This window comes from Rana temporaria, chromosome 12 (assembly GCF_905171775.1).
Source record: "Rana temporaria chromosome 12, aRanTem1.1, whole genome shotgun sequence".
NCBI lineage: Eukaryota > Metazoa > Chordata > Amphibia > Anura > Ranidae > Rana > Rana temporaria.
Window position 1 is genome coordinate 26,170,419 of NC_053500.1, and position 22,640 is coordinate 26,193,058.

General features: G+C 48.0%; 1 protein-coding gene across 6 annotated transcripts in view; it reads right to left on the reverse strand.

The window, feature by feature from the left end:
* The window catches only part of LOC120918567 (KAT8 regulatory NSL complex subunit 1-like), a 156,239-nt gene that overhangs the window by 88,997 nt on the left and 44,602 nt on the right, over positions 1–22,640 (reverse strand). For 5 of the 6 annotated variants that reach the window (XM_040330220.1, XM_040330214.1, XM_040330216.1 and 2 more), the window contains one exon: positions 9,438–10,429. In XM_040330220.1, coding sequence (XP_040186154.1) covers positions 9,438–10,333 — 896 coding nt within the window. In that variant the 5' untranslated portion in view covers positions 10,334–10,429. Of the gene's footprint in view, positions 1–9,437; positions 10,430–17,018; positions 17,404–22,640 lie in introns of those variants that run through there. The other variant, XM_040330217.1, reaches the window with a different exon arrangement.

A 22,640-nucleotide genomic window follows, 5' to 3' on the forward strand; every position in this document is an offset into this window, starting at 1 on the left:
CTTGACCAGTGAATATAGATAGGGAGATTTTAGTTTGAGAAGGCAGTGGCAGCAAACGAAGAGGGAGGGGTAAAGTAACGAAGGGGGAGAGGGGTGAAGAGTGTGTGTGTGTGTGTGGGGGGGGGGGGGGGGGGGGGGGCAAGGGGTGAAAAATAATGGGAGAGCGGTCCAGGAAAAGGAACAAGGTTAGCGTCGGAATAGGGAGGGTGGCCAACTGGGTAGATGGAAAGACAGATCAGACCAGGACGGAAATGCCGCACCATTGGGGCTCCAATTATCCTGTCTGCCCTCCCATCTACCCAATGGTGCTGCATTTCCATCTTGGTCTGGTCTGCCTTCCCATCTACCCAATGGGCCTGCATTTCCATCCTGGTTTGGTCTGGTCTGCCCTCCCATCTACCCAATGGTGCTGCATTTCCATCCTGGTCTGCCTTCCCATCTACCCAATGGTGCGGCATTTCCATCCTGGTCTGCCTTCCCATCTACCCAATGGTGCGGCATTTCCATCCTGGTCTGGTCTGGTCTGCCCTCCCATCTACCCAATGGTGCTGCATTTCCATCCTGGTCTGCCTTCCCATCTACCCAATGGTGCGGCATTTCCATCCTGGTCTGCCTTCCCATCTACCCAATGGTGCGGCATTTCCATCCTGGTCTGCCTTCCCATCTACCCAATGGTGCGGCATTTCCATCCTGGTCTGCCTTCCCATCTACCCAATGGTGCTGCATTTCCATCCTGGTCTGCCCTCCCATCTACCCAATGGTGCGGCATTTCCATCCTGGTCTGCCTTCCCATCTACCCAATGGTGCAGCATTTCCATCCTGGTCTGCCTTCCCATCTACCCAATGGTGCAGCATTTCCATCCTGGTCTGCCTTCGCATCTACCCAATGGTGCTGCATTTCCATCCTGGTCTGGTCTGCCTTCCCATCTACCCAATGGTGCGGCATTTCCATCCTGGTCTGGTCTGGTCTGCCCTCCCATCTACCCAATGGTGCGGCATTTCCATCCTGGTCTGCCTTCCCATCTACCCAATTGTTGCGGCATTTCCATCCTGGTCTGCCTTCCCATCTACCCAATTGTTGCGGCATTTCCATCCTGGTCTGGTCTGCCTTCCAATCTACCCAATGGTGCATTTCCATCCTGGTCTGCCTTCCCATCTACCCAATGGTGCGGCATTTCCATCCTGGTCTGCCTTCCCATCTACCCAATGGTGCGGCATTTCCATCCTGGTCTGGTCTGCCTTCCCATCTACCCAATGGCGCGGCATTTCCATCCTGGTCTGGTCTGCCTTCCCATCTACCCAATTGTGCTGCATTTCCATCCTGGTCTGGTCTGCCTTCCCATCTACCCAATGGTGCTGCATTTCCATCCTGGTCTGCCTTCCCATCTACCCAATGGTGTAGCATTTCCCTCCTGGTCTGCCTTCCCATCTACCCAATGGTGCTGCATTTCCACCCTGGTCTGGTCTGCCTTCCCATCTACCCACCCTCCCTATACCCACACTAACATTCTTGCTTTTTCTGGGCTGCTCTCCCATTCTTTTTCACCCCTACCTCTGACACCCCCCCCCCCCATTTTTTTTTTCTTCATCCCTCTCCCCCTTCATTTCTTGTTTGTTGCCACCTCCTTCTCCAAATAAGACCTCCCTACCTTTATTCACTGGTCCTGAAGGTAGACTGTGCCACCCAGCACACTACTGTTTAGTTTAGTTCTCTTCACATACCCAATCCCTGCACCTTGCACAGACATGCTGTTCTACTTATCATTGATCTAAAAAGGAAGAACTACAAATCCCAGCTTTGCACTTATGCAGCTGTCAGAGTTGCACACTTGTTTACAAAAGGAACATTAGGAAGAAGAAAGGTGGAATATTTCAGTTTTCACAAAAGAGGACGGACTCAAAAGAAGCAACAATTGTCAGCTTTTCCGGGGGCACGTCTGACCTAAAAACAGCTCTGCACAAGACGGGCCAACAAAGAGCCGCCATTACTACCCAAAGAGTGAAAACATTACACAGCGTAATAAAGTGTCTTATACTAACTATACACCTGCATCCAAGACTTCTAAATCAAATCCATTTATACATTAGAACACATCGCCTGCTCAGTCCCCACCCTTTACTTTCCATGGAATACATTTGCACTTCTGCTCTGCCGTTAAAAACCTGCCTGGCTGTTTAATTGCATGCATGAGTAACACTGCAAGGCATTTATTACCTCTCCAAGATAACAATACTTCTCCCTGTAGGACAGCTTTGTTCTGCCATCACCCAGAGCCACCAACTATTTCCTGGGCTGAGAGATTGGCTTAGACAGGGTTTGACAAATTTGCTTGGAATCTAGGAGCCAGCTAAAAAAGTTAGGAGCCAGAAAACGCACCCCGTCCCGACGAGCTTGCGCGCAGAAGCGAACACATACGTGAGCAGCGCCCGCATATGTAAACGGTGTTCAAACCACACATGTGAGGTATCGCTGCGATTGGTAGAGCGAGAGCAATAATTCTAGCCCTAGACCTCCTCTGTAACTCAAAACATGCAACCTGTAGAATTTTTTTTAAACGTTGCCTATGAAGATTTTAAAGGGTAAAAGTTTGTCGGCATTCCACGAGCGGACGCAATTTTGAAGCGTGACATGTTGGGTATGAATTTACTCGGCGTAAAATTATCTTTCATAATATTAAAAAAAAATGGGGATAACTTTAGTGTTGTCTTATTTTTTAATTAAAAAAAGTGTAATTTTTTCCCAAAAAAGTGCGCTTGTAAGACCGCTGCGCAAATACGGCGTGACAGAAAGTACTGCAACCATCGCCGTTTTATTCTCTAGGGTGTTAGGATAAAAAATATATATAATGTTTGGGGGTTCTAATTAGAGGGAAGAAGATGGCAGTGAAAATAGTGAAAAATGACATTAGAATTGCTGTTTAACTTGTAATGCTTAACTTGTAATACCAACGGCCACCACCAGATGGCGCCAGCTTACACATCTGGGGGTAATAACTTGTAATACCAACGGCTCACCACCAGATGGCGCCATGGCGACCGGGATTTGTCGAGCCCTGGGCTTAGAGATAACACAATCATGTAAAATCTGGTATCCATGCAGTTCTTGGCTGTGCCCACAAATGCCCGACACAGATCAGCCCCTGCTGCAGCCTCTCACTTTGTGCCCCACGACAACATTACAGTGCTGCAATCTAATCACTGGGGGGACTGAGAAAATACCGGAGTCAAGGACTACTATTCAGTAATAAAAGCTTTTCTGAAAGTTGCTCTATTTTAGGACATGTCAGGGATTTATTTATATGAACTTGGAAAATGACGGAGAGGTTCACTGGCCTTCAGAGAAAAGCAACCCTGGAGATAAATTCTCATCAGACAGACAGACACCCCCACCAATGCAGCAATACGGCTCCAGCTTGCCTGAAGACAACCAATCAGGGAAAGGGTTGTTCTCTATCATAAATCTACAAGCATACAATCTAAAGCCATATGCTAGGACCGACAGAAAACAAAGAACTCTTCACCAATGACTGATAATGGGGCAGATAAGGAGCCACACATCCAAAACCTATACAACACAACGCTCCTGAGAAATACTGAACACCAAAAATGGAATGTTCTGGAGAGAAAGGAAGAAACATCTAAACCCTTTCATTGCTTCCCACTACCGGGCAGGCGGGCATGTAAACCAACTTCCAGCTGCTAAGGCAGCCAGGACTTTGTTTACATTTTGAATCCCCGATTTTATTAAAGGGAAACTTTTTAGCCACCCAATCACTTGTACATGTATAGCAATGTGCATGCAATACAGTGGAACGCAGTTAGCGAGCGTTTGGAAAGACGAGCAACTTCTTATTCTTTAAAGTGGATGTAAACCCACCCTCACCCTTTCTAAACTACTGCCATAGTGCTGATCTATAAGGATATAGACGCCTCCTGCATGTATCCTTACCTGTCAAATGTCTCCCCTCTGTCTGTTATAAGAACTGAAAAACTGCAGATTCTGTGGGTGGGTCTGTTGTCCGGAGCTCGGTGGGTGGAGTCGTGATGTCAGTAGACTCCCCGCCCACCATGCTTTTTTTTACTGTGTATTCCTTACACTAAATTCTGCTATGATCACTAACATCCAGTCAAACTTCAGAAAAGTAACCACATGACTTCAGAAAAGGAGTGGGGGTGGGAATTAAAAAAATATTGCCTGTCTCCTGGCTAGTGCATGAGATATGTAAATAACCTGTCACTCACAGCAAGGGGGCGGGACGGACCAAGGTTTTTCTCTCCAAGTCCATTTTATGTCACTGAACAATAAAGAGGATTGCTTAGAGCTGGATTAACTCTGTGTGGCAAGACTGGGCACAGATGATAGAAAATCTTATACTCTACATTGTGACTAGAAGCACATGGAGTATCAGCCAGGATGAGGGGAAAAAAAGGTGACACACAGGTGCAGAGAACTTGGAGGATCAAGGATGCAAGGACTACAAAGAGTAACACCTAAAAAGTACCAAGTATGTCACTTTACATCCATGGGAAAACAGAGCGACGGGGGACAGAATTCAAGGCAACTGAAACAGCAGGTGGGGCCGCCATTAACGTAAACCCGTTAGATTTACTCTGCATGAGCAAAACACAGGATCATGTGGAAGTGGAACTTCACTCTCCTAAGCAACCTTGATTAGCATTACTATATAGAGATAGGAAGGTATATTATATTTACTTGTTTCATTTCTTATTTTTTACATTCCAGGAGTCTTCAGGAGAGGAGGAGGGGTTCTCTCAGCTAAGCACACTCTGCTGCCTGCATGCCTGAACTAAGGACAGATTGATTCCAAGAAGTACACATCAATCATTTGCCCTGAGATGGTCACAGCCAGAAATGCTAGGGGGTGTTCTTCAAAGTGATTTCTCAACAAAATAAAGCATGGTGACATGAATGGATGAGGAGAGGAGGAGAAGGGGTGCATTGAATATTAAAAATGTAAGTGGAAGTTAAACTAAAATCTCTAAATCTACTTACCGCATATACTCGAGTATAAGCCGACCTGAATATAAGCCGAGGCACCTGATTTTACCACAAAAAAAACTGGGAAAAAAGGATTTTTGTACTCACCGTAAAATCCATTTCTCTGAGTTCATAGACGGACACAGCATTCTTTGACATTAGGGTTATATCCGCTTTCACTAGGAGAGTCTCCTGGTAGGAAGAAGCATAACCCTAAGGTCAATGAAGGCTGTGTCCGTCTATGAACGAAAGAGAAAACGTATTGACTCGAGTATAGGCCTAGTGTGGGAAATGCAGAAGCTACTGCAAGTGCAAAAAGAGGGTTAACAATGCCCCATCTGCAGCCGCCTCACTGTGCCCCATCTGCAGCCGCCTCACTGTGCCCCATCTGCAGCCGCCTCACTGTGCCCCATCTGCAGCCGCCTCACTGTGCCCCATCTGCTCTCCATGCTGCTGCAGTCGGCGGTCATCCACTATAACAAAGCCCCGCCTCCTCCTCAGCCGTGATAGACGGAACACTGATTCAGTTTCCCAGCATTGTATCAATGTTCTGTCTATCACAGACGAGGAGGAGGCAGGGTTTTGTTACAGTGGACGGCTGCCGACTGCAGTTGAGACGGCAGGAACAGCGGGAGATGCGAGTATAAGTTGAGGGGGGCTTTTTCAGCATCAAAAAATGTGCAGAAAACTTTGCTTATACACGAGTATATTACGTTGCACCCACAATCCAAAGACTAACCTAGCTAACCCTGTAAAGCCAAAAATCGCTATACATACTTTTTTGAAGACGATCCGGTCTCCAGTGGTAGAAGCTCTGTGCAGGAGACAGCCGACAACGGCTGAGAAATGAATGGGGAGTGACATCACCCATAAAGTTACTATGGGGTTTCCGTTGTCGGCTGCCTCCTCTCCACACACCCACACAGAGAAGCTGGCGCTGACAGCTCAGCGTGGGACCAGCTTCAGAAAAGGCATGTATAGCGATTTCTTCTCTACAGGGCTAGATAGGTTAGTCTAAAGCCCCATACACACTATCAGTTTTCCTGCAGGTTTTTCTCTTCAGGTTTACCAAAACCATTTAATATGAGGTCAAACCTTAAGAGTTCCAATGTGTATGCAATCAGGCAGGCTAGGGTTGTCCCGATACCAGTATCAGGACCGATACCGAGTATTTGCGGGAGTACTTGTACTCCCGCAAATACCCCCGATGCCTAAATAGAATACTTGCCACCCCGCCGCCGTCGTATATCGCTAAGCCGATGCCGCGTTAATCACCGCGCGGGGAACATTAGTCAGCTTTCGTTTGAATAAGCTGTTTTCCCCGCCGCGCATAGACACTCCCCCTTGCTTGGGATTGGACGGATCTGTCCAATCGCGAGCAAGGGGGAGTGTCTCTATGCGCGGCAGGGAAAACAGCTTATTCAAACGAAAGCTGACTGTAATGTTCCCCGCGCAGCGATTAACGCGGCGGCGGCATCATTTAGGTACGGGGGACATGGCTGCATATGTGGGGGGACACATTTAAAAAAAAAAAAAGAAGTATCGGTATTCGGTATCGGCGAGTACATTAAAAAGAAGTATCGGTACTTGTACTCGGTCCTAAAAAAGTGCTATCGGGACAACCCTAAGGCAGGCCCTTGTACTGCATGGTCTTGGTAAACCTGAAGAGAAAAAACTGATAGTGTGTACGGGGCTTTAGAGATTGTGGATGCCTGAAGATTTAGAGATTTTAGTTTTATCCTGAACTACTAGTGTTTTTGGTTTGTGGGGCTCAGTTGCAGTTTAGATCCGCTATAAAAGGCTGCATTGATAGGCTTTGGGTATGTGTAGATGGGAAAATGCAGCCTGCATTTGACATTAGTTTGAGATGCTTTAGAGATCATTTATAGTTGACTGACAGGTACATTTTATGATCTACAGAGGATTATCTAAGCTGCACCAACGCCTTCAAAATACTTTTGCATTTCTATTGAACTTGTATGGGGAGAGCAGCAGTCCTCTTGCAAACAAAAGCCCATCAACACCAACCCCAAGGGTTCCAGAAGGCATCTGTCACACCAATAACAAAGCGGTGGAGATATATGCCTATGCTTTCATGCCATATCATAATCTTTCACCAACACAGGTATGGATGCTGTGGGCAAACAACCATTCCACAGGGAACAAGCTTGCATCTATTGGTCACTGGACAATCCCCAACGGTGCATCTCTAATCAGTGGAACCTGATGGACCTCTCTCTGCAGATTCTAGTCGCAGGGCTGACTCTAGATTTAATAACTGGAGTCCCTGAGCTTCAACAAGCATGCATCGAAGGGAAACTAGAGCTCCCGATGTGCACACATGTTGGGGTCCAAGAAATAGTAAAGTCATTGGGCACAGAAGCCAGACAGCTATAATCTGCAGAATGGAAAGTCAGCAATTGTCACCTTCATGTCCCTTGAGTACAGCTTTGTTTTAAAAAGACATCCGATTAGTCAACACACTCGTATTGCTTTGTAAATGACTCCCACAAGGGTCATAGGCCTTCCAATCACTCCAATACTCAAACCATCTGCATTGCTTTCAGCTATCTGGTTACACATGGCAACTCCGAGGACGGGAGGGGGGGGCTGGATAAATCCCAGGAGCCAGGTTAACACAAGTCTAAAAAGCATTTACGCTTGGTGTACTTACCAACTGCAGTCAACACAAGTATATTTTGTGCTTCAAAAAAATAAAAATAACCATGGGATCTCAGAATAATGAACAATTTTTGAGAAATGTGATTAGTCTGCCTCTCTTGGCTGAAAAGCATTTAAAGCGGTAGTTCACCCTCCTTCACCTCATTATTCCATTACTTTCGGCATCGTAGCGCGAGCTACGGTATGCCGGTCTTAAATTTTTAATCCCCGTACTCACTGTGCTATTGATGATTGAAGAATCCGACTCCCGCGGGGAATGGGCGTGCCTATGGAGAGGGAGGATGATTGACGGCCGGCTCTGGCACGTCACGCTCCCCGAAGACAGCCGGAGTAGGTCTCGGCTATTCACAGCGCCTGCGCACAGGCTATGCGCAGGCGCCGTGAATAGCCAAGCCTATTTCGGCTATTTCCGGAGAAGCGTGACGTGCCAGGGCCGGCCGTCAATCACCTTCTCTCACCATAGGAACGCCCATTCCCCGGATTCTTCAATCATCGATAGCACAGTGAGTACGGGGATTAAAAATTTAGGACCGGCATACCGTAGCTCGCGCTACGATGCCGAAAGTAATGGTCTAATAAAAAAAAAACATTTTTTTTTTTTTTTAACAGGGTGAACCCCCGCTTTAAAGGGGTTAGAAAAAGGTACATTTTTTTCCCTAAATAGCTTCCTTTACCTTAGTGCAGTCCTCCTTCACTTACCTCATCCTTCCATTTTGCTTTTAAATGTCCTTATTTCTTCTGAGAAATCCTCACTTCATGTTCTTCTGTCTGTAACTCCACACAGTAATGGGAGGCTTTCTCCCTGGTGTGGAGTGTCGTGCTCGCCCCCTTTCTTGGGCTACAGGAGAGTCAGGACGCCCACTAACACACAGCTCCTTTATCTGCAACGTAGAGAGCGTCCTGACTCTCCTGTAGTTCAAGGGAGGGGGCGAGCACGACACTCCACACCAGGGAGAAAGCCTCGCATTACTGTGTGGAGTTACAGACAGAAGAACAGGAAGTGAGGATTTCTCAGAAGAAATAAGGACATTTAAAAGCAAAATGGAAGGATGAGGTAAGTGAAGGAGGACTGCACCAAGGTAAAGGAAGCTATTTAGGGGGGGGGGGGGGAATTGTACCTTTACAACCCCTTTAAAGTAAACCCTACCCATGGTATGGAGAAGAGGAGAGGTGTTCTGTAGTCTTATCCTACAAAGACAACGCTGCCCCTCCACAGATACAGTATGGCGAGTCAGCGCTGCCGCCCAGAGGACAGCAATTGTGTTGCTGCAGGTGAAAAAAAAAAAAAAAAAAAACAATTCAGCCACCACATTTAAAGGACTGGTAAGCTGCAGTATATACAATTTTTGTGACAGTGGATATTCCTGCGCTACCTAGATAGTTGCAAATGTAAATATCGGGTGCAGCAGGCACCGTATGGGTCAAGCGCTACCCAAAAAGATCAATACAAAAAAAAATGGTGCTGCACTTCAGAAAACACTTTATATATTTTTCTGGAGTGCAGCACCATTGTTTTTTTTTTTATATAACATTTTTGAATACACCCAATTATGACAAGAATTCCCAACTTCCTACATTTCATTATATTTGCACTTTTAATTTAGAGAATATATTCCGAGAACAAACGGATCTTCTCAAACCATACAACAAATGCCTTTAGTGTGGAAACCTCATTCACAGATTTGCCACCTTTCATTATCCTAAGGTATGTGCTTAAAACCTGTTACACAATAGGAGTAGGTTAGCGTGTACTTACAGTGGCACGTGGCTCTGCTGCGGGTCCACTTGGCCCAGTTCGTCCTCTTCCACGTCCGAGTCGCCGCCTGAGCTACTTTCTGTGGCGTCCGAGTCAAAGCCTCGCTCACAGACCCGCAAAGTGGCGCTGCCGGAACAACTTAACCTTTCAAGTTCAGCTGCTGATCCCTTTAAAATGGCCTCCGAGACGACACTTCCAGCCTCTCCTCGGCGCTGAGCATCAGCTTTCCTGGTTACCACAGTCAATCGGGAACGAGACGGTTCCGTGTTGCGGCCAAAGGCAGCCCCGACTAAACCGCCTAACTGTTGGTGGAGATGGCGCTCAACCTGCTTTGCCTGGACCACCTGGAGCCGCTTTTGGATAGACCGCGCCCTCTTTTCCATCTCCCCATGGCGCTGTAACAAGGCTTTAAGACGAGCGTCGGAGCCATTCTCCATGCGAGAACCCTTTTGCTCGTGTTCCTCATCAGGAGATCCTGGAGGAACCGGTGGGGCTTTCATCCAAGGCTCCAGTGCAGGAATAGAGAGACTCGGGGGCTTGTCCACTGCTGGCTTTGCAGGTCTTTTAGCCAGTCCATTCAGAGGTCCACCTTGGCCCCCTCTACTGGAATTGGTAATGCCTCTCAGATCCTCCAGGTTGAACTCCAGAATGGAGGAACGCCCCCTGCAGAGTGACTGAGACAAGATGGACCGTGGAGTATACACCCCACCCAGTTTCAGGGTCTCCTTTCCAGGTGTTCCGCCGTAGTTCGTTACCAGGTCTGGCGGGGCCGGTGGAGGAAGACAGCCGCCGTTGGTCTCACCAAGGGGGAGGGAGGACGATGGAGGCGCCAGCTTGAAGTGCAGGTTGTGGGCGTCAGGGGCAGGGTCAGTGAGAGCAGGTGCCATCGCAGCCATTCAGCACAGGGAAGAGGGCAGGGGAGGGGGGTGCTTCCCCAATGGGGGAGGGTGAAGTTGGCCACACCTCCCCAGGGCAACTCCAAGGAGATACACCTACAAGAAAAAAAAAAAGAGAAACAGGAGTTTATAAAGGATCCAAAAGCATAACATTACTTTGCCCATAAGAGGTCATCCAAATACCAAAGTCAAACACAGTGAAACATTGGATTACGAGCATAATCCGTTCCAGGAGAATGCCTGCAATTCAAAATACTTGCATATCAAAGCGACTTTCCCCACTCAAGTCAATGGAAATGAAAATAATTTGTTCCGCATTGACTTCAATGGCATGCAATAACACATGCGGCTATAGGCGGGGGGCGCCGGAGAGCCTCGGAAGCGGCCGGGAAGGCCCGAGGACAGTTCGGCTGACCTCGGCAAGCCTCGGAAAGACTTTCCGAGGTTTGCCGAGGTCAGCTGAACTATCCTCGGGCCTTTTCGGACGTTTCCAAACGGTGCCATTCGGCTCCGTCGCCCCCACCTTAGGCAAAACGTGGTAGTGCACAATGCTTTGGCCTGAATCCTGCTTGTTTTGTGAGACAACACTCGCAAACCGAGTTAGGATTTTAGGAAATACTGTGCTCGTATAATGAAACGCTCGTTAACCGCGTTACTCGCCATCCAAGGCTCCACTGTAAAATTATGCAACAGTTAACACTTAAGCCCCCGGTACACAGTATAACTCGCATGTGAATCGCACCAAATTCCTGTGCAATTCAGCGCTGCAACTGGAGCCCATGCATTTTCAATAGGCTCAAAATCACACCAAGAAAAAAATTAATAAAAAATGCAGGCACCATTTTTGGAACCGCAGCGCAATTACATTACTGTTCTGCGCCATGCGATCCCTTGCAGGAAAACCACACTGCGTTTGCAATCCTTTTGAGAGTTACCTTATCGACACCCACAGAAGATTGCAAACCCAGTGTGCATGCAATGCGAGGTGGGAAATGCGCAGGAATCGCTGAGTTTCCTGCACGGCAAATGTGTGAACCTAGGCTTAAGAGAAGAATTGTTCATGGCCTGTGCTAAAACACCCAGCAAGAAGCACTGCAATGTTCTTGGTTGGAAGTAGCCCTTAGGTTTTAGATCAGTAAATGAATACTTATATAAAAAATAGATTAGCCTAGGAATCTGAAGAAACCTTCAAGAAAGAAACCTGTGCATGAGCAGTGGGGGGTCAGCTGGGAAACCGCAGGAAGTCAGTGTCAGCTTCCCACAGAGAAGATGGAGGCACCAAGGACTCGAAGACTGGCGAAGAACTGGGCCTGCTGAGCACAGCGCTGGACACCTGAGCTTGGAAGTGTTTATTAAAAATCGGCAGCCACATTTATATTATTTTTTTTGTATATAGATGATCAAAGTTCAGTTTTAAGGCCTAGATTAAAATCATTTTTTCTTTTTTTAAACAATCAAGTCATACTTACCTGCCCTGTGTAGTGGTTTTGCACAGAGCAGCCCCCGATCCTCCTCTTCTCGGGTCTCCTGCTGGTGCACCTGGCCCCTCCCTCCTGCCAAGTGCCCCAGAGCACACAGCTTGCTGTGGGGGCACCCAAGTAGCTCGCTCCCAAACCGCTGCTCTGCATGGCTATTCACACACAGTAGCGACTCAGCCCCACCCCCTCTTCTCATTGGTTCACTGACTGAGATTGACAGCAGTGGGAGCCAATGAGGAGGGCGAGTCCCCAGAGAGCCGAGGCTCCAGTGGAAATAACTGGGCTCAGGAAAGTATTTTGGGGGGGGGGGGGGGCGCCTGCACAAAAGTTTTTTATCTTCATGCACATGAGCCCAATATTACTAAACTTTCTGGGCTCTGTGCTGCACAGCCTGTAATCCCCGCTTCTCCCACTCATGCCAATAAAAAGTTCACACCCAAATAAGGGATGAACACAGTATTCGGTATGGTAGAGAAACGACCAAATGGTAAAGATTCTTTTTTTTTGGACTAGACATTGCCAGAAACAGAATACAGGCTCAATAAGAGCCAGTGATGCTCTACTGTACTACCCATTGTTCCTAAATGTAAAATTGGGAGCCTACTGTAGGAAGACAGCACGAGGGTGGTCCCAGTGGGGTGGAGTTCCTTTACTTCAGGTTGGTGACCAAGCTCAATGGCTTAAAGTGGATGTAAATCCCATTCATAAAAATCTGACCTGGGCACATATTTCTGTAGCGTTTACTCATCTCTCTCCAAAAGCACCAAGTCCCGTGTGTTTCTCCTGCTCCGTTCCTCTGTTATCAGCATGATAACTTCTGACAAGCTCTCTGACACAGGAGAAAAAAGTAGCTGGAAATTTGTGTCGAGGAGGGATAAGCAGAGAGCTTGTCTATTCAAAGTACAGGGGGTCCCCAAGTTACGAATGCCCGACTTACGAACTTCTTCTACTTACGAACCAGGCGCTGCTGTTCGGTGCAGAACATCGGAAATGTCCGTAATTGCCGGTCTGCGCATGCGTGACCGACTTATGAAGATTTCCGATCTACAAAACAGGAGGAAAGTCCCTAACAGGTTCGTAACCCGGGGACCCCCTTACAGCTCTGCAAGTTTATTCGTTCCTCTGCCTATGTGGAGGGGGGGGGGGGGCTTTCCTCCAATCAGCTCACACACAGTGTATGCCCAGACTCCTCTCCCACTGCTGAAACCCGAAGAAACATTTCTAACACAATGTGCACTTTCTAAAGAATCCAGAAAGCGGATATACATGTAAAACTTATGTAGGGAGATTTGTTTCATCTCTCTGCATCATCTGAGGCTGTTCACTTCACTGGGTATATGTGAGGGTTTACATCCACTGTAACAGCAGTTTGGGGGGGGGGGGGGGGGGGGTGGTCACCAGTCTTTGGCAGGCCACAGAGGATTCAATTTTCTTAAATTCCACCATGGGCGGAAGGATAGAAAATCACTTACCGTATTTATCGGCGTATACCGCACACACTTTTACCCCGAAAATCAGGGCAAAATCGTGGGTGCGCGGTATACGCCAATACCCGCTTTCCGGCGCCGAGTTTGAACACTGCGCCGGCATATACCGAGCACAGTACACTCGTGTATAGTCGGGCAGGCTCGGCTCCTCTTGCGCTCACGTACTGGACGTGAGCGCGAGAGTAGCCAAGCCTGCCCGACTATACACGAGTGTACTGCGCCTCAGTATATGCCCACGCAGTATTGAAACTCAGCGCGGGAAAGCGGGGAGGACACCGCAGAAGGACGCCGGACCCGACGAAGAGGACACCCGAAGCCGCAGACGGACGCCGGACCCGACGAGGCCGCCGCGCAAGACACCAAAACTGTAAGTACTAAAATGTTTTTTTTTTACAGGAATGTCGGGTCCACTTTAGGGGTGCGCGATATACGCCGGAGCGCGCAATACCCCGATAAATACGGTAATTCCCCCATCAACAACAAGGTCAGTGTTGATGGGGGGAATCCCTCCTGCAGTTCTAGCGTGTTCTGCTGGCGGGGAGCCTTCCCTGCCAGCAGAACACACTGTGGTTGATTTACTAAAAAAGAATGAAAAGTCCGGTGCAGCTGGGCATAGAAACCAATCCGCTTCCAGATTTATTTTTTGTCAATGCTTAATGTAAAAAGCTAAAAGCCGATTGGCTGCCATGCATAGCTGCAACCAATTTTTCAAACTCCAGTTTTAGTAAATCAACATATATATGAATGTATATATACGTCAGGGACACCTCGGTATGAAAATGTTGATTGCACTACGAAAGCCCAATGCCCCACACTGCTGGAAGATTAACCCCTTAGGTTCCAGAGTATAAACAAACACGCTTTACTGTATATACACACAATGATTTTACTGTGGTGGGTTGGCTGGGGACTGCACTGTCCACTATTTGCTACATCTCATGAAGACCAGAGGTTCAGGGAAGCAGCACTGGAAAAGTAGGAGCCAACAGCACTGAAAAGGTACCAAACTGCAAGTGCTGGGGTGAGAATTGGAACAAATAGTTTTTTTATTGTGCTTCATGTGTTGATGTTTATAAAACCATACAATCAAACAGCTCTTGCCATGTATGTGGGAGAAGAACAAGTCCCCATAGAGAATGAGCCCCTTACTGCACATGTGCAGACACCCAACTCCAGCTGAGCCGGGGGGGGGGGGGGGGGGGGGGGCGACCAGCCCCACCTGTGTAAGATTCCTGCCAAGCCAGATCTCTCATCACCTCTCCCTCTATTCATTGTATGATGGGCCTCACAGCACAACATTTCTTCCTGGATTGTCCCCCATACACATCAATCCCGTATGTACAATCTGCCCCAATTCTATCATCATAAGAGGAGACCCTACAGGTACTGATCCAACAATGAGCTTCCAATAAAACAATGGCCCCCCACAGCCCAACACTGTGACCTCAATCCCGGGACAGGATTGGCTCATCTCTGACATGAGAAGAAGTCGGAGTCGGGGGAAGGCGCATCATGGACCAACAGTTTGGGGGGGGGGGGGGGGCACACAGATAGGAGGCCCCTTGCTGTAACGGACATATGGTAAAAGGAATCATTGAAGGTGAAGAGGCTGGAGAGCCGGGGGAAGGGGAGAGGAGAGCCGGGGAAAGGAAGAAAGGAGAGGAGAGCCGGGGGAAGGAGAGAGAGGGGAGAGGAGAGCCGGGGGAAGGAGAGAGAGGGGAGAGGAGAGCCGGGGGAAGGAGAGAGAGGGGAGAGGAGAGCCGGGGGAAGAAAGAAAGAAAGAAAGAAAGAAAGAAAGAAAGAAAGAAAGAAAGAAAGAAAGAAAGAAAGAAAGAAAGGAGAGTAGATCCGGGGGAAAGAAAAAAAGGAGAGGAGAGCCGGGGGAAAGAAAAAAAAGGAGAGGAGAGCCGGGGGAAGGAAGAAAGGAGAGGAGAGCCGGGGGAAGGAAGAAAGGAGAGGAGAGCCGGGGGAAGGAAGAAAGGAGAGGAGAGCCGGGGGAAGGAAGAAAGGAGAGGAGAGCCGGGGGAAGGAAGAAAGGAGAGGAGAGCCGGGGGAAAGAAAAAAAGGAGAGGAGAGCCGGGGGAAAGAAAAAAAAGGAGAGGAGAGCCGGGGGAAAGAAAAAAAAGGAGAGGAGAGCCGGGGGAAAGAAAAAAAAGGAGAGGAGAGCCGGGGGAAAGAAAAAAAAGGAGAGGAGAGCCGGGGGAAGAAAAAAAGGAGAGGAGAGCCGGGGGAAGGAAGAAAGGAGAGGAGAGCCGGGGGAAGGAAGAAAGGAGAGGAGAGCCGGGGGAAGGAAGAAAGGAGAGGAGAGCCGGGGGAAGGAAGAAAGGAGAGGAGAGCCGGGGGAAGGAAGAAAGGAGAGGAGAGCCGGGGGAAGGAAGAAAGGAGAGGAGAGCCGGGGGAAAGAAGAAAGGAGAGGAGAGCCGGGGGAAAGAAAAAAAAGGAGAGGAGAGCCGGGGGAAGGAAGAAAGGAGAGGAGAGCCGGAGGAAAGAAGAAAGGAGAGGAGAGCCAGTTGGAAAGAAGAAAGGAGAGGAGAGCCGAGGGAAGGAAGAGAGGAGGGCCGGGGAAAGGGCAGAGGAGAGGAGGGCCGGGGAAAGGGCAGAGGAGAGGAGGGCCGGGGAAAGGGCAGAGGAGAGGAGGGCCGGGGAAAGGGCAGAGGAGAGGAGGGCCGGGGAAAGGGCAGAGGAGAGGAGGGCCGGGGAAAGGGCAGAGGAGAGGAGGGCCGGGGAAAGGGCAGAGGAGAGGAGGGCCGGGGAAAGGGCAGAGGAGAGGAGGGCCGGGGAAAGGGCAGAGGAGAGGAGGGCCGGGGAAAGGGCAGAGGAGAGGAGAGCCGGGGAAAGGGCAGAGAAGAGGAGAGCCGGGGAAAGGGCAGAGGAGAGGAGGGCCAGGGAAAGGGCAGAGAAGAGGAGGGCCGGGGAAAGGGCAGAGGAGAGGAGGGCCGGGGAAAGGGCAGAGGAGAGGAGGGCCGGGGAAAGGGCAGAGGAGAGGAGGGCCGGGGAAAGGGCAGAGGAGAGGAGGGCCGGGGAAAGGGCAGAGGAGAGGAGAGCCGGGGAAAGGGCAGAGGAGAGGAGGGCCGGGGGAAGGACAGAGGAGAGGAGGGCCGGGGAAAGGGCAGAGGAGAGGAGGGCCGGGGAAAGGGCAGAGAAGAGGAGAGCCGGGGGAAGGACAGAGGAGAGGAGGGCCGGGGGAAGGACAGAGGAGAGGAGGGCCGGGGAAAGGGCAGAGGAGAGGAGGGCCAGGGAAAGGGCAGAGAAGAGGAGAGCCGGGGAAAGGGCAGAGGAGAGGATGAAGGCAGCACACAAAGGACCTGAGCGGAGAGGGAGAGAGAGGGGCGGGTGAGGGGTACCGGGTGAGATGCGGAAGACACAGAAAAGTGTGCTCAGTATTGGGAAGGAGAACTACGGAGGGGGGGGGGACACAATAAAAACAATGTGCGGTTGTGAATACCGGGGGGGGGGGCACACTACAGCCTCATTAATATAGAAGCACAGACTAGTGAAGTGTGAGAGATATAAACGTTGTCGCTCGGCGTCCCATCTGTCACATGACACATCAATACAAACTGCCCAAACCCATACCCCTCCCCCCCCCCATAGAAATAAACAGACATTTCCTGCTGGCGGCATGGAAAGGGTTACTTGTGTCGGGGGGGGGGCCCTTTAAATGGGGGGGGGGGGGGGGGGGTAACTCTTCCAGGTGGATGAAATAAAAGTGAGACTTACACAGGATGACCCCCCCGGGGGGGGGGAGGTGGGTGTCCAGGTCACAGGATCCCCCCTGCAGGGGTTAAATCTTCAGGTCAGGTGACCAATCCTTTTATTATTACCCTCCCCCCCTCCAGGGGGGGCAATAGAAGTAGTAAGGGGGGGGAGCAAATTTTGAAAAAATGTTCTGTGATGGGAGGAAAAAAAGAAGAAGAGTTTTAGAATTATTAGAAGGACCGCCGATCAGAATCTGCGGAGAGCCCCCAGTCCACGTGCCGGGGACAGATCGGCCGATGGGGGGGGGGCGACTGCGGCGATTTCCACCCCCCCGGATCTTGCACTGGATCCCGGGGAGGAGAGGGGCAAAATGGCGCCGTCACAGCGACGGACGGAGAGGAAGACTGCGAGGGAGGGGGAGGAGGAGACTCGGAGAGATCGGAGGGAGGAAAGCGTGGAGAGGAGGAGACAGATACAGGAGGCGGCTGCTCCCAGGCTCCACCCGGTGGCCGCACACAGGTACTACCACTGACATCAATTACACATACAGTGGACGAGAGGGAGCCGAAAGAAAGGCTCCCCCCAGTGGCCGCACAGCAGGTACTGCCGCTGACATCAATATCATATACATATTAGATTAGAAGAAAGCAGGTTTCCTATGCTCCCTCCAGTGGCCGCAATGAGGTAGTGCCGCTGACATAAATATACAATACAGAAGGTAAGGTTCCCAGGCTCCCTCCAGTGGCCGCACCGAGGTACTGCCGCTGACATAAATATACAATACAGAAGGTAAGGTTCCCAGGCTCCCTCCAGTGGCCGCACCGAGGTACTGCCGTTGACATAAATAACATACAGTATAGGATTTGGGGGAACGCGGGCTCCCCTAGTGGCTGCACAAAAGGTACTGCCGCTTACATCACATATACAGTATATAAGAAGGGGGAACTCGGGCTCCCCCTAGTGGCTACACAGAGGTACTTCCGCTTACATAAATATCATTAACCGTATAGAAAGGGTGCTCAGGCTCCCCTTATAAGCAACACATAGGCACTGCCGTGGACATAAATCACATTATCAATACAGGTATACAAGAGGGTGCTTGGGCTCCCCTCAGTTGCCACACAGGGGCACTGTTAGCAAACATATACAATTTAGAAGGGGGAGCTCAGGCTCCCCCCCCAGTGATTCCACAGAGGTACTACTGCTGACAAATGCTCCCTCCAGGGCAGCAGGGAGGTACTGCTTCTGAAGAATATAAATTATATATATATATATATATATATATATATATATATATATATATATATATATATATATATATATATATATATATATATATATATATATATATATATATATATATATATATATATATATACACACACACACACACATACATATATACACACACACACACACACACACACACACACACACATATATATATATATACACATACATATACACACACACAGAATAGGGACTAAGTATCAGTCCCCCCCCCAGTGGCAAACAGTACTGCCCCCAAGAAGTCATAAAAGGGGTGCTCAGGCTCCCTCCAGTGGCTGTAGAGAGGTACTGACATAGATAACATATACAGTATAGTACAGTATAGAAGGGGAGGGGTTCTCAGCTCTGATTGGTCTGTGCATTTATCTTCACACACACACACACAACAGGAGGCACAGATGTCACCCAATCCACTGGAATGTAAAACAAATCACACTGTCTCTGCAAACAGTACCAATAAAAGCATGGCCAAAATGTGACAACCCTTGGTCATAATTTAATCAGAACAAAGGGAAAGCCATTTCACAATGAGCAACCGGAGAAAGCCATAGCAACCGGAGAAAGCCATAGCAACCCGAGGCTGGCGTGCCTTCAAACTGTCCTATCAAATCTGAATATCAGCATCTGATGGTGACCCGAAGGGATCATCCACACAGCACAAAGGTCCACAGATACAACCATTTTCTATAGGACACCAGAACCCTGCACTGGGGTGCAGCAGGTCTTCATTTGTACACACTCCACATGCCGCAACACACCATTGGGCGTAAACTAGAATGAATTTTTATATATATATATATATATATATATATATATATATATATATATATATATATATATATACACACACACATATATATATATACATATATACACACACACACACACACACACACACACACACACACACACACACACACACTAAAGTTATAAAAAAGTAAACAATATGACGTGGGGTACCAACATCTCCCATCGCCCCTGTATAATGTTTACCAGCATGCAGGCTTGTGGGAATGAACCCTTGGATTTTAGAATCCGGTCAAAACAGACCAACGTCTGAAGGTCTAAAGTTTGTATGCTACTGAAAGGTAAAACAAATAAAAAAAAAAAAAAAATGTAAAAACACCACCAGACCTAATAATACACATATCAAACACTGACCCAATAATACTTGGGTCAGAAAAGATCTAATAAGCTGCCTTTGACATTTATCTGGCAGATTGTCACATGATCGTCCTTGGCATTGGTCATGTGATCCAAGTAGTGTGACAGTCTGGTCATCTATGTGTCATGCCAAGACTTCGGAATGGTCACATGATGGAGCTCTGGAGGAATGCAGAATTTAGCCCACAATATCCAAAGACACAAAGGGGTGGAATTATAGATCCAAATCTCAGTTTGCCATTTAATATTTAATGGAAACAGACAAATTAAAATGGTTTCTGGATATACGATGACCTGGCCAGTAATATTTCCTCCATTAGGGTGCCTACACTCTGGATGAAGGAGCAACAGATACATCTTTGGACAGCAGCATTGTCAGGGGAGAGTTAGATGTTCAACCCTCCAGCTTCAACATCTGCAGGACAGGCTTGTTCTGTTGAAAAAAAAAAAAAAATATCTGGCCAGATCACCAGGTAAAAATAAAGGAAGAAAAGCCTAAAAAGTATTTTTCGATCATGTGTACACAAGTCTGTCGGACAAAAGTCAAAATTACAAACACGCATGCTCAGAAGCAATGCTCACCATAACACATTAGCAAAAGTTGCCCAAACGGTGGCACTAAAGACTTGAAAACCCACTTAGTTTCATGTTTGTTGGCCGACAATTCTTTGCCGTTTGTATGCAATACAAGTTCCCGGGCCAGGTTTTGCGATTCGGCACTGTGTCGCTTTAACAGACAATTGCGCGGTCGTGCGATGTGGCTCCCAAACAAAATTGGCGTACTTTTTTTCCCCACAAATAGAGCTTTCTTTTGGTGGTATTTGATCACCTCTGCGGTTTTTATTTTTTGTGCTATAAACAAAAATAGAGCGAAAATGTTGAAAAAACTGCAATATTTTTTACTTTTTGCTATAATAAATATCCCCCAAAAATATATAAACAAAAAAAATGTTTTCCTCAGTTTAGGCCGATACGTATTCTTCTACCTATTTTTGGTAAAAAATAAAAATAAAAAAATAAGCGTTTATCGGTTGGTTTTGCGCAAAATTTATAGCGTTTACAAAAAAGGGGATAGTTTTATTGCATTTTTATTAATTGTTTTTTTTTTTACTACTAATGGCGGTGATCAGGGATTTTTTTTCGTGACTGCGACATTATGGCGGTCACTTCGGACAATTTTGACACATTTTTGGGACCATTGTCATTTTCACAGCAAAAAATGCATTTAAATTGCATTGTTTATTGTGAAAATGACAATTGCAGTTTGGGAGTTAACCACAGGGGGCGCTGAAGTGGTTATGTGTGACCTAATATGTGTTTCTAACTGTAGGGGGGTGTGGCTGTAGGTGTGACGTCATCGATCGTGTGTTCCCTTTTATAGGGAATAAACAATCGATGACGGAGCCACAGTGAAGAACGGGGAAGCCGTGTTTACACACAGCTCTCCCCGTTCTTCAGCTCCGGGGACCGATTGCGGGACTCCAGCAGCGATCGGGTCCCGGAGCTTCGGATGGGTCGTGGGCGCGCCGTGCCATTCTGCCGACGTAAATGTGCAGGAGGCGGTCCTTAAGAGGTTAAAATTGATGGGCAGAGCCAATAAGTTGGTGGAGGTTTTATCAATAAACTACACGTCTTTGCGGGGTGTGTTTCAACAACTGAAGGGCGGGTTTTGCAATGTTGATGGGCGGGTTTGCTCTTTAGCCATCCGCCCCTTATGCCGCGTACACACGACCATTTTTTCATGGCGAGAAAAAAATTTTTTTTTTTAATTGGTCGTTAAACGATCGTGTGTGTAGGCTCGACGAGAAAAATGGGCATTAAAAATTTAGAACCTGCTCTTTTTTTCTCGTCTCTCACATCGTCGTGAAAAACGGTCGCGTGTACGCTTTAACAAGGGGGGGGGGGGAAACGTGCACGCTCAGAAGCAAGTTATGAGACGGGGAATTAGCATAAACAGCCCAAAGGGTGGCGCCATTCGAATTTCGAATGAAACTTCCCCTTTATAGTGCCATCGTACGTGGTGTACGTCACCGCGCTTTGCTACACATTGTGTGTGGGCAAGGCAGGCTTGAGAGAAATCACAACAAGAAAAATTTAGTTTTTTTTCCAGGACATCAAAATGGTTGAGTGTACGCGGCATTACACAATAGAATAGCAATACACCCGCCCCTTGCAGAGTTGCACGAGCATCAGGAGCGTGAGGCACAATGTCATGCTCATTGCGCAGGCGTCGTGTACACCCGATTCACAGCTGTTCATCTTTGGCGGCTCCGTACTGCGCAAGTACAGGGTGGGCATTATCTGCCGGGGTACCTTTCTCGGCAGAACCCCCGGACTAAAGGTTTATTTGTGAAACAAATGACTGTAAACATAAAACAAAATATAAAGATAAAAAAATAAAAAATGTATAAAATAAGTGACCCAAAAAACATTACCCAATAATAATAATAAAATAAATAAAAAGTGTATTTATTTATTTTAAAATTACTGTGACTGAAACTTGTGTTCCTTGGCTCCATTTAATGTCCTGCTTGTTCCTAGATGGAGCTGATGAATCCTTGTTTTCTAAAATGAAAAACAGATGAGGGACTCTGAATACAAGCGGTCTGCGTCCAGGACTGATCATCTGTCCCCAATTACATGTAACTACTCATCGCATGTGCGCTTGCATGCAAACAGCTGCCATGCTTAAAACGCACACCTGTGCAATAGCGATTCTTGGTGGGTTTCCACACCACAATCAACTATGAATGAGCCCTTATGCTGAACGTCTCCTGCATTTACATGCGGTAAGCTGCAGAAAACCAATTTCTTGTTTATGCGGCGAGACTGGACGCACCTAGAGGTGTGCATTTAGCCATTGAAAAGCATTACATGCATCCAGGTGGGATCAGCTCCAAAACGCATCTAGACGCAGCATGGGTGGCAGGAGAGGCAAGTATCCCCCCTGCCCCCGCTCTTCTGTACAGGTATGTGCTTTGCTAAAACAGGCTCATTAGGTGAAAGGGCTTTTAAGATACATTTACTGTAATAAAAGTGAATACTTTTCTGGTTTACTACATACAGACTAAAACGATGTACCTGGGTGCAGCTATGCTGGTTTATTACATGTTCAGGTACTGCTTCCTATTTAGTAGTGCTGCACAATATTGTGCTTTTATGCTGCTTTCACACCGAGGCGCTATTGCA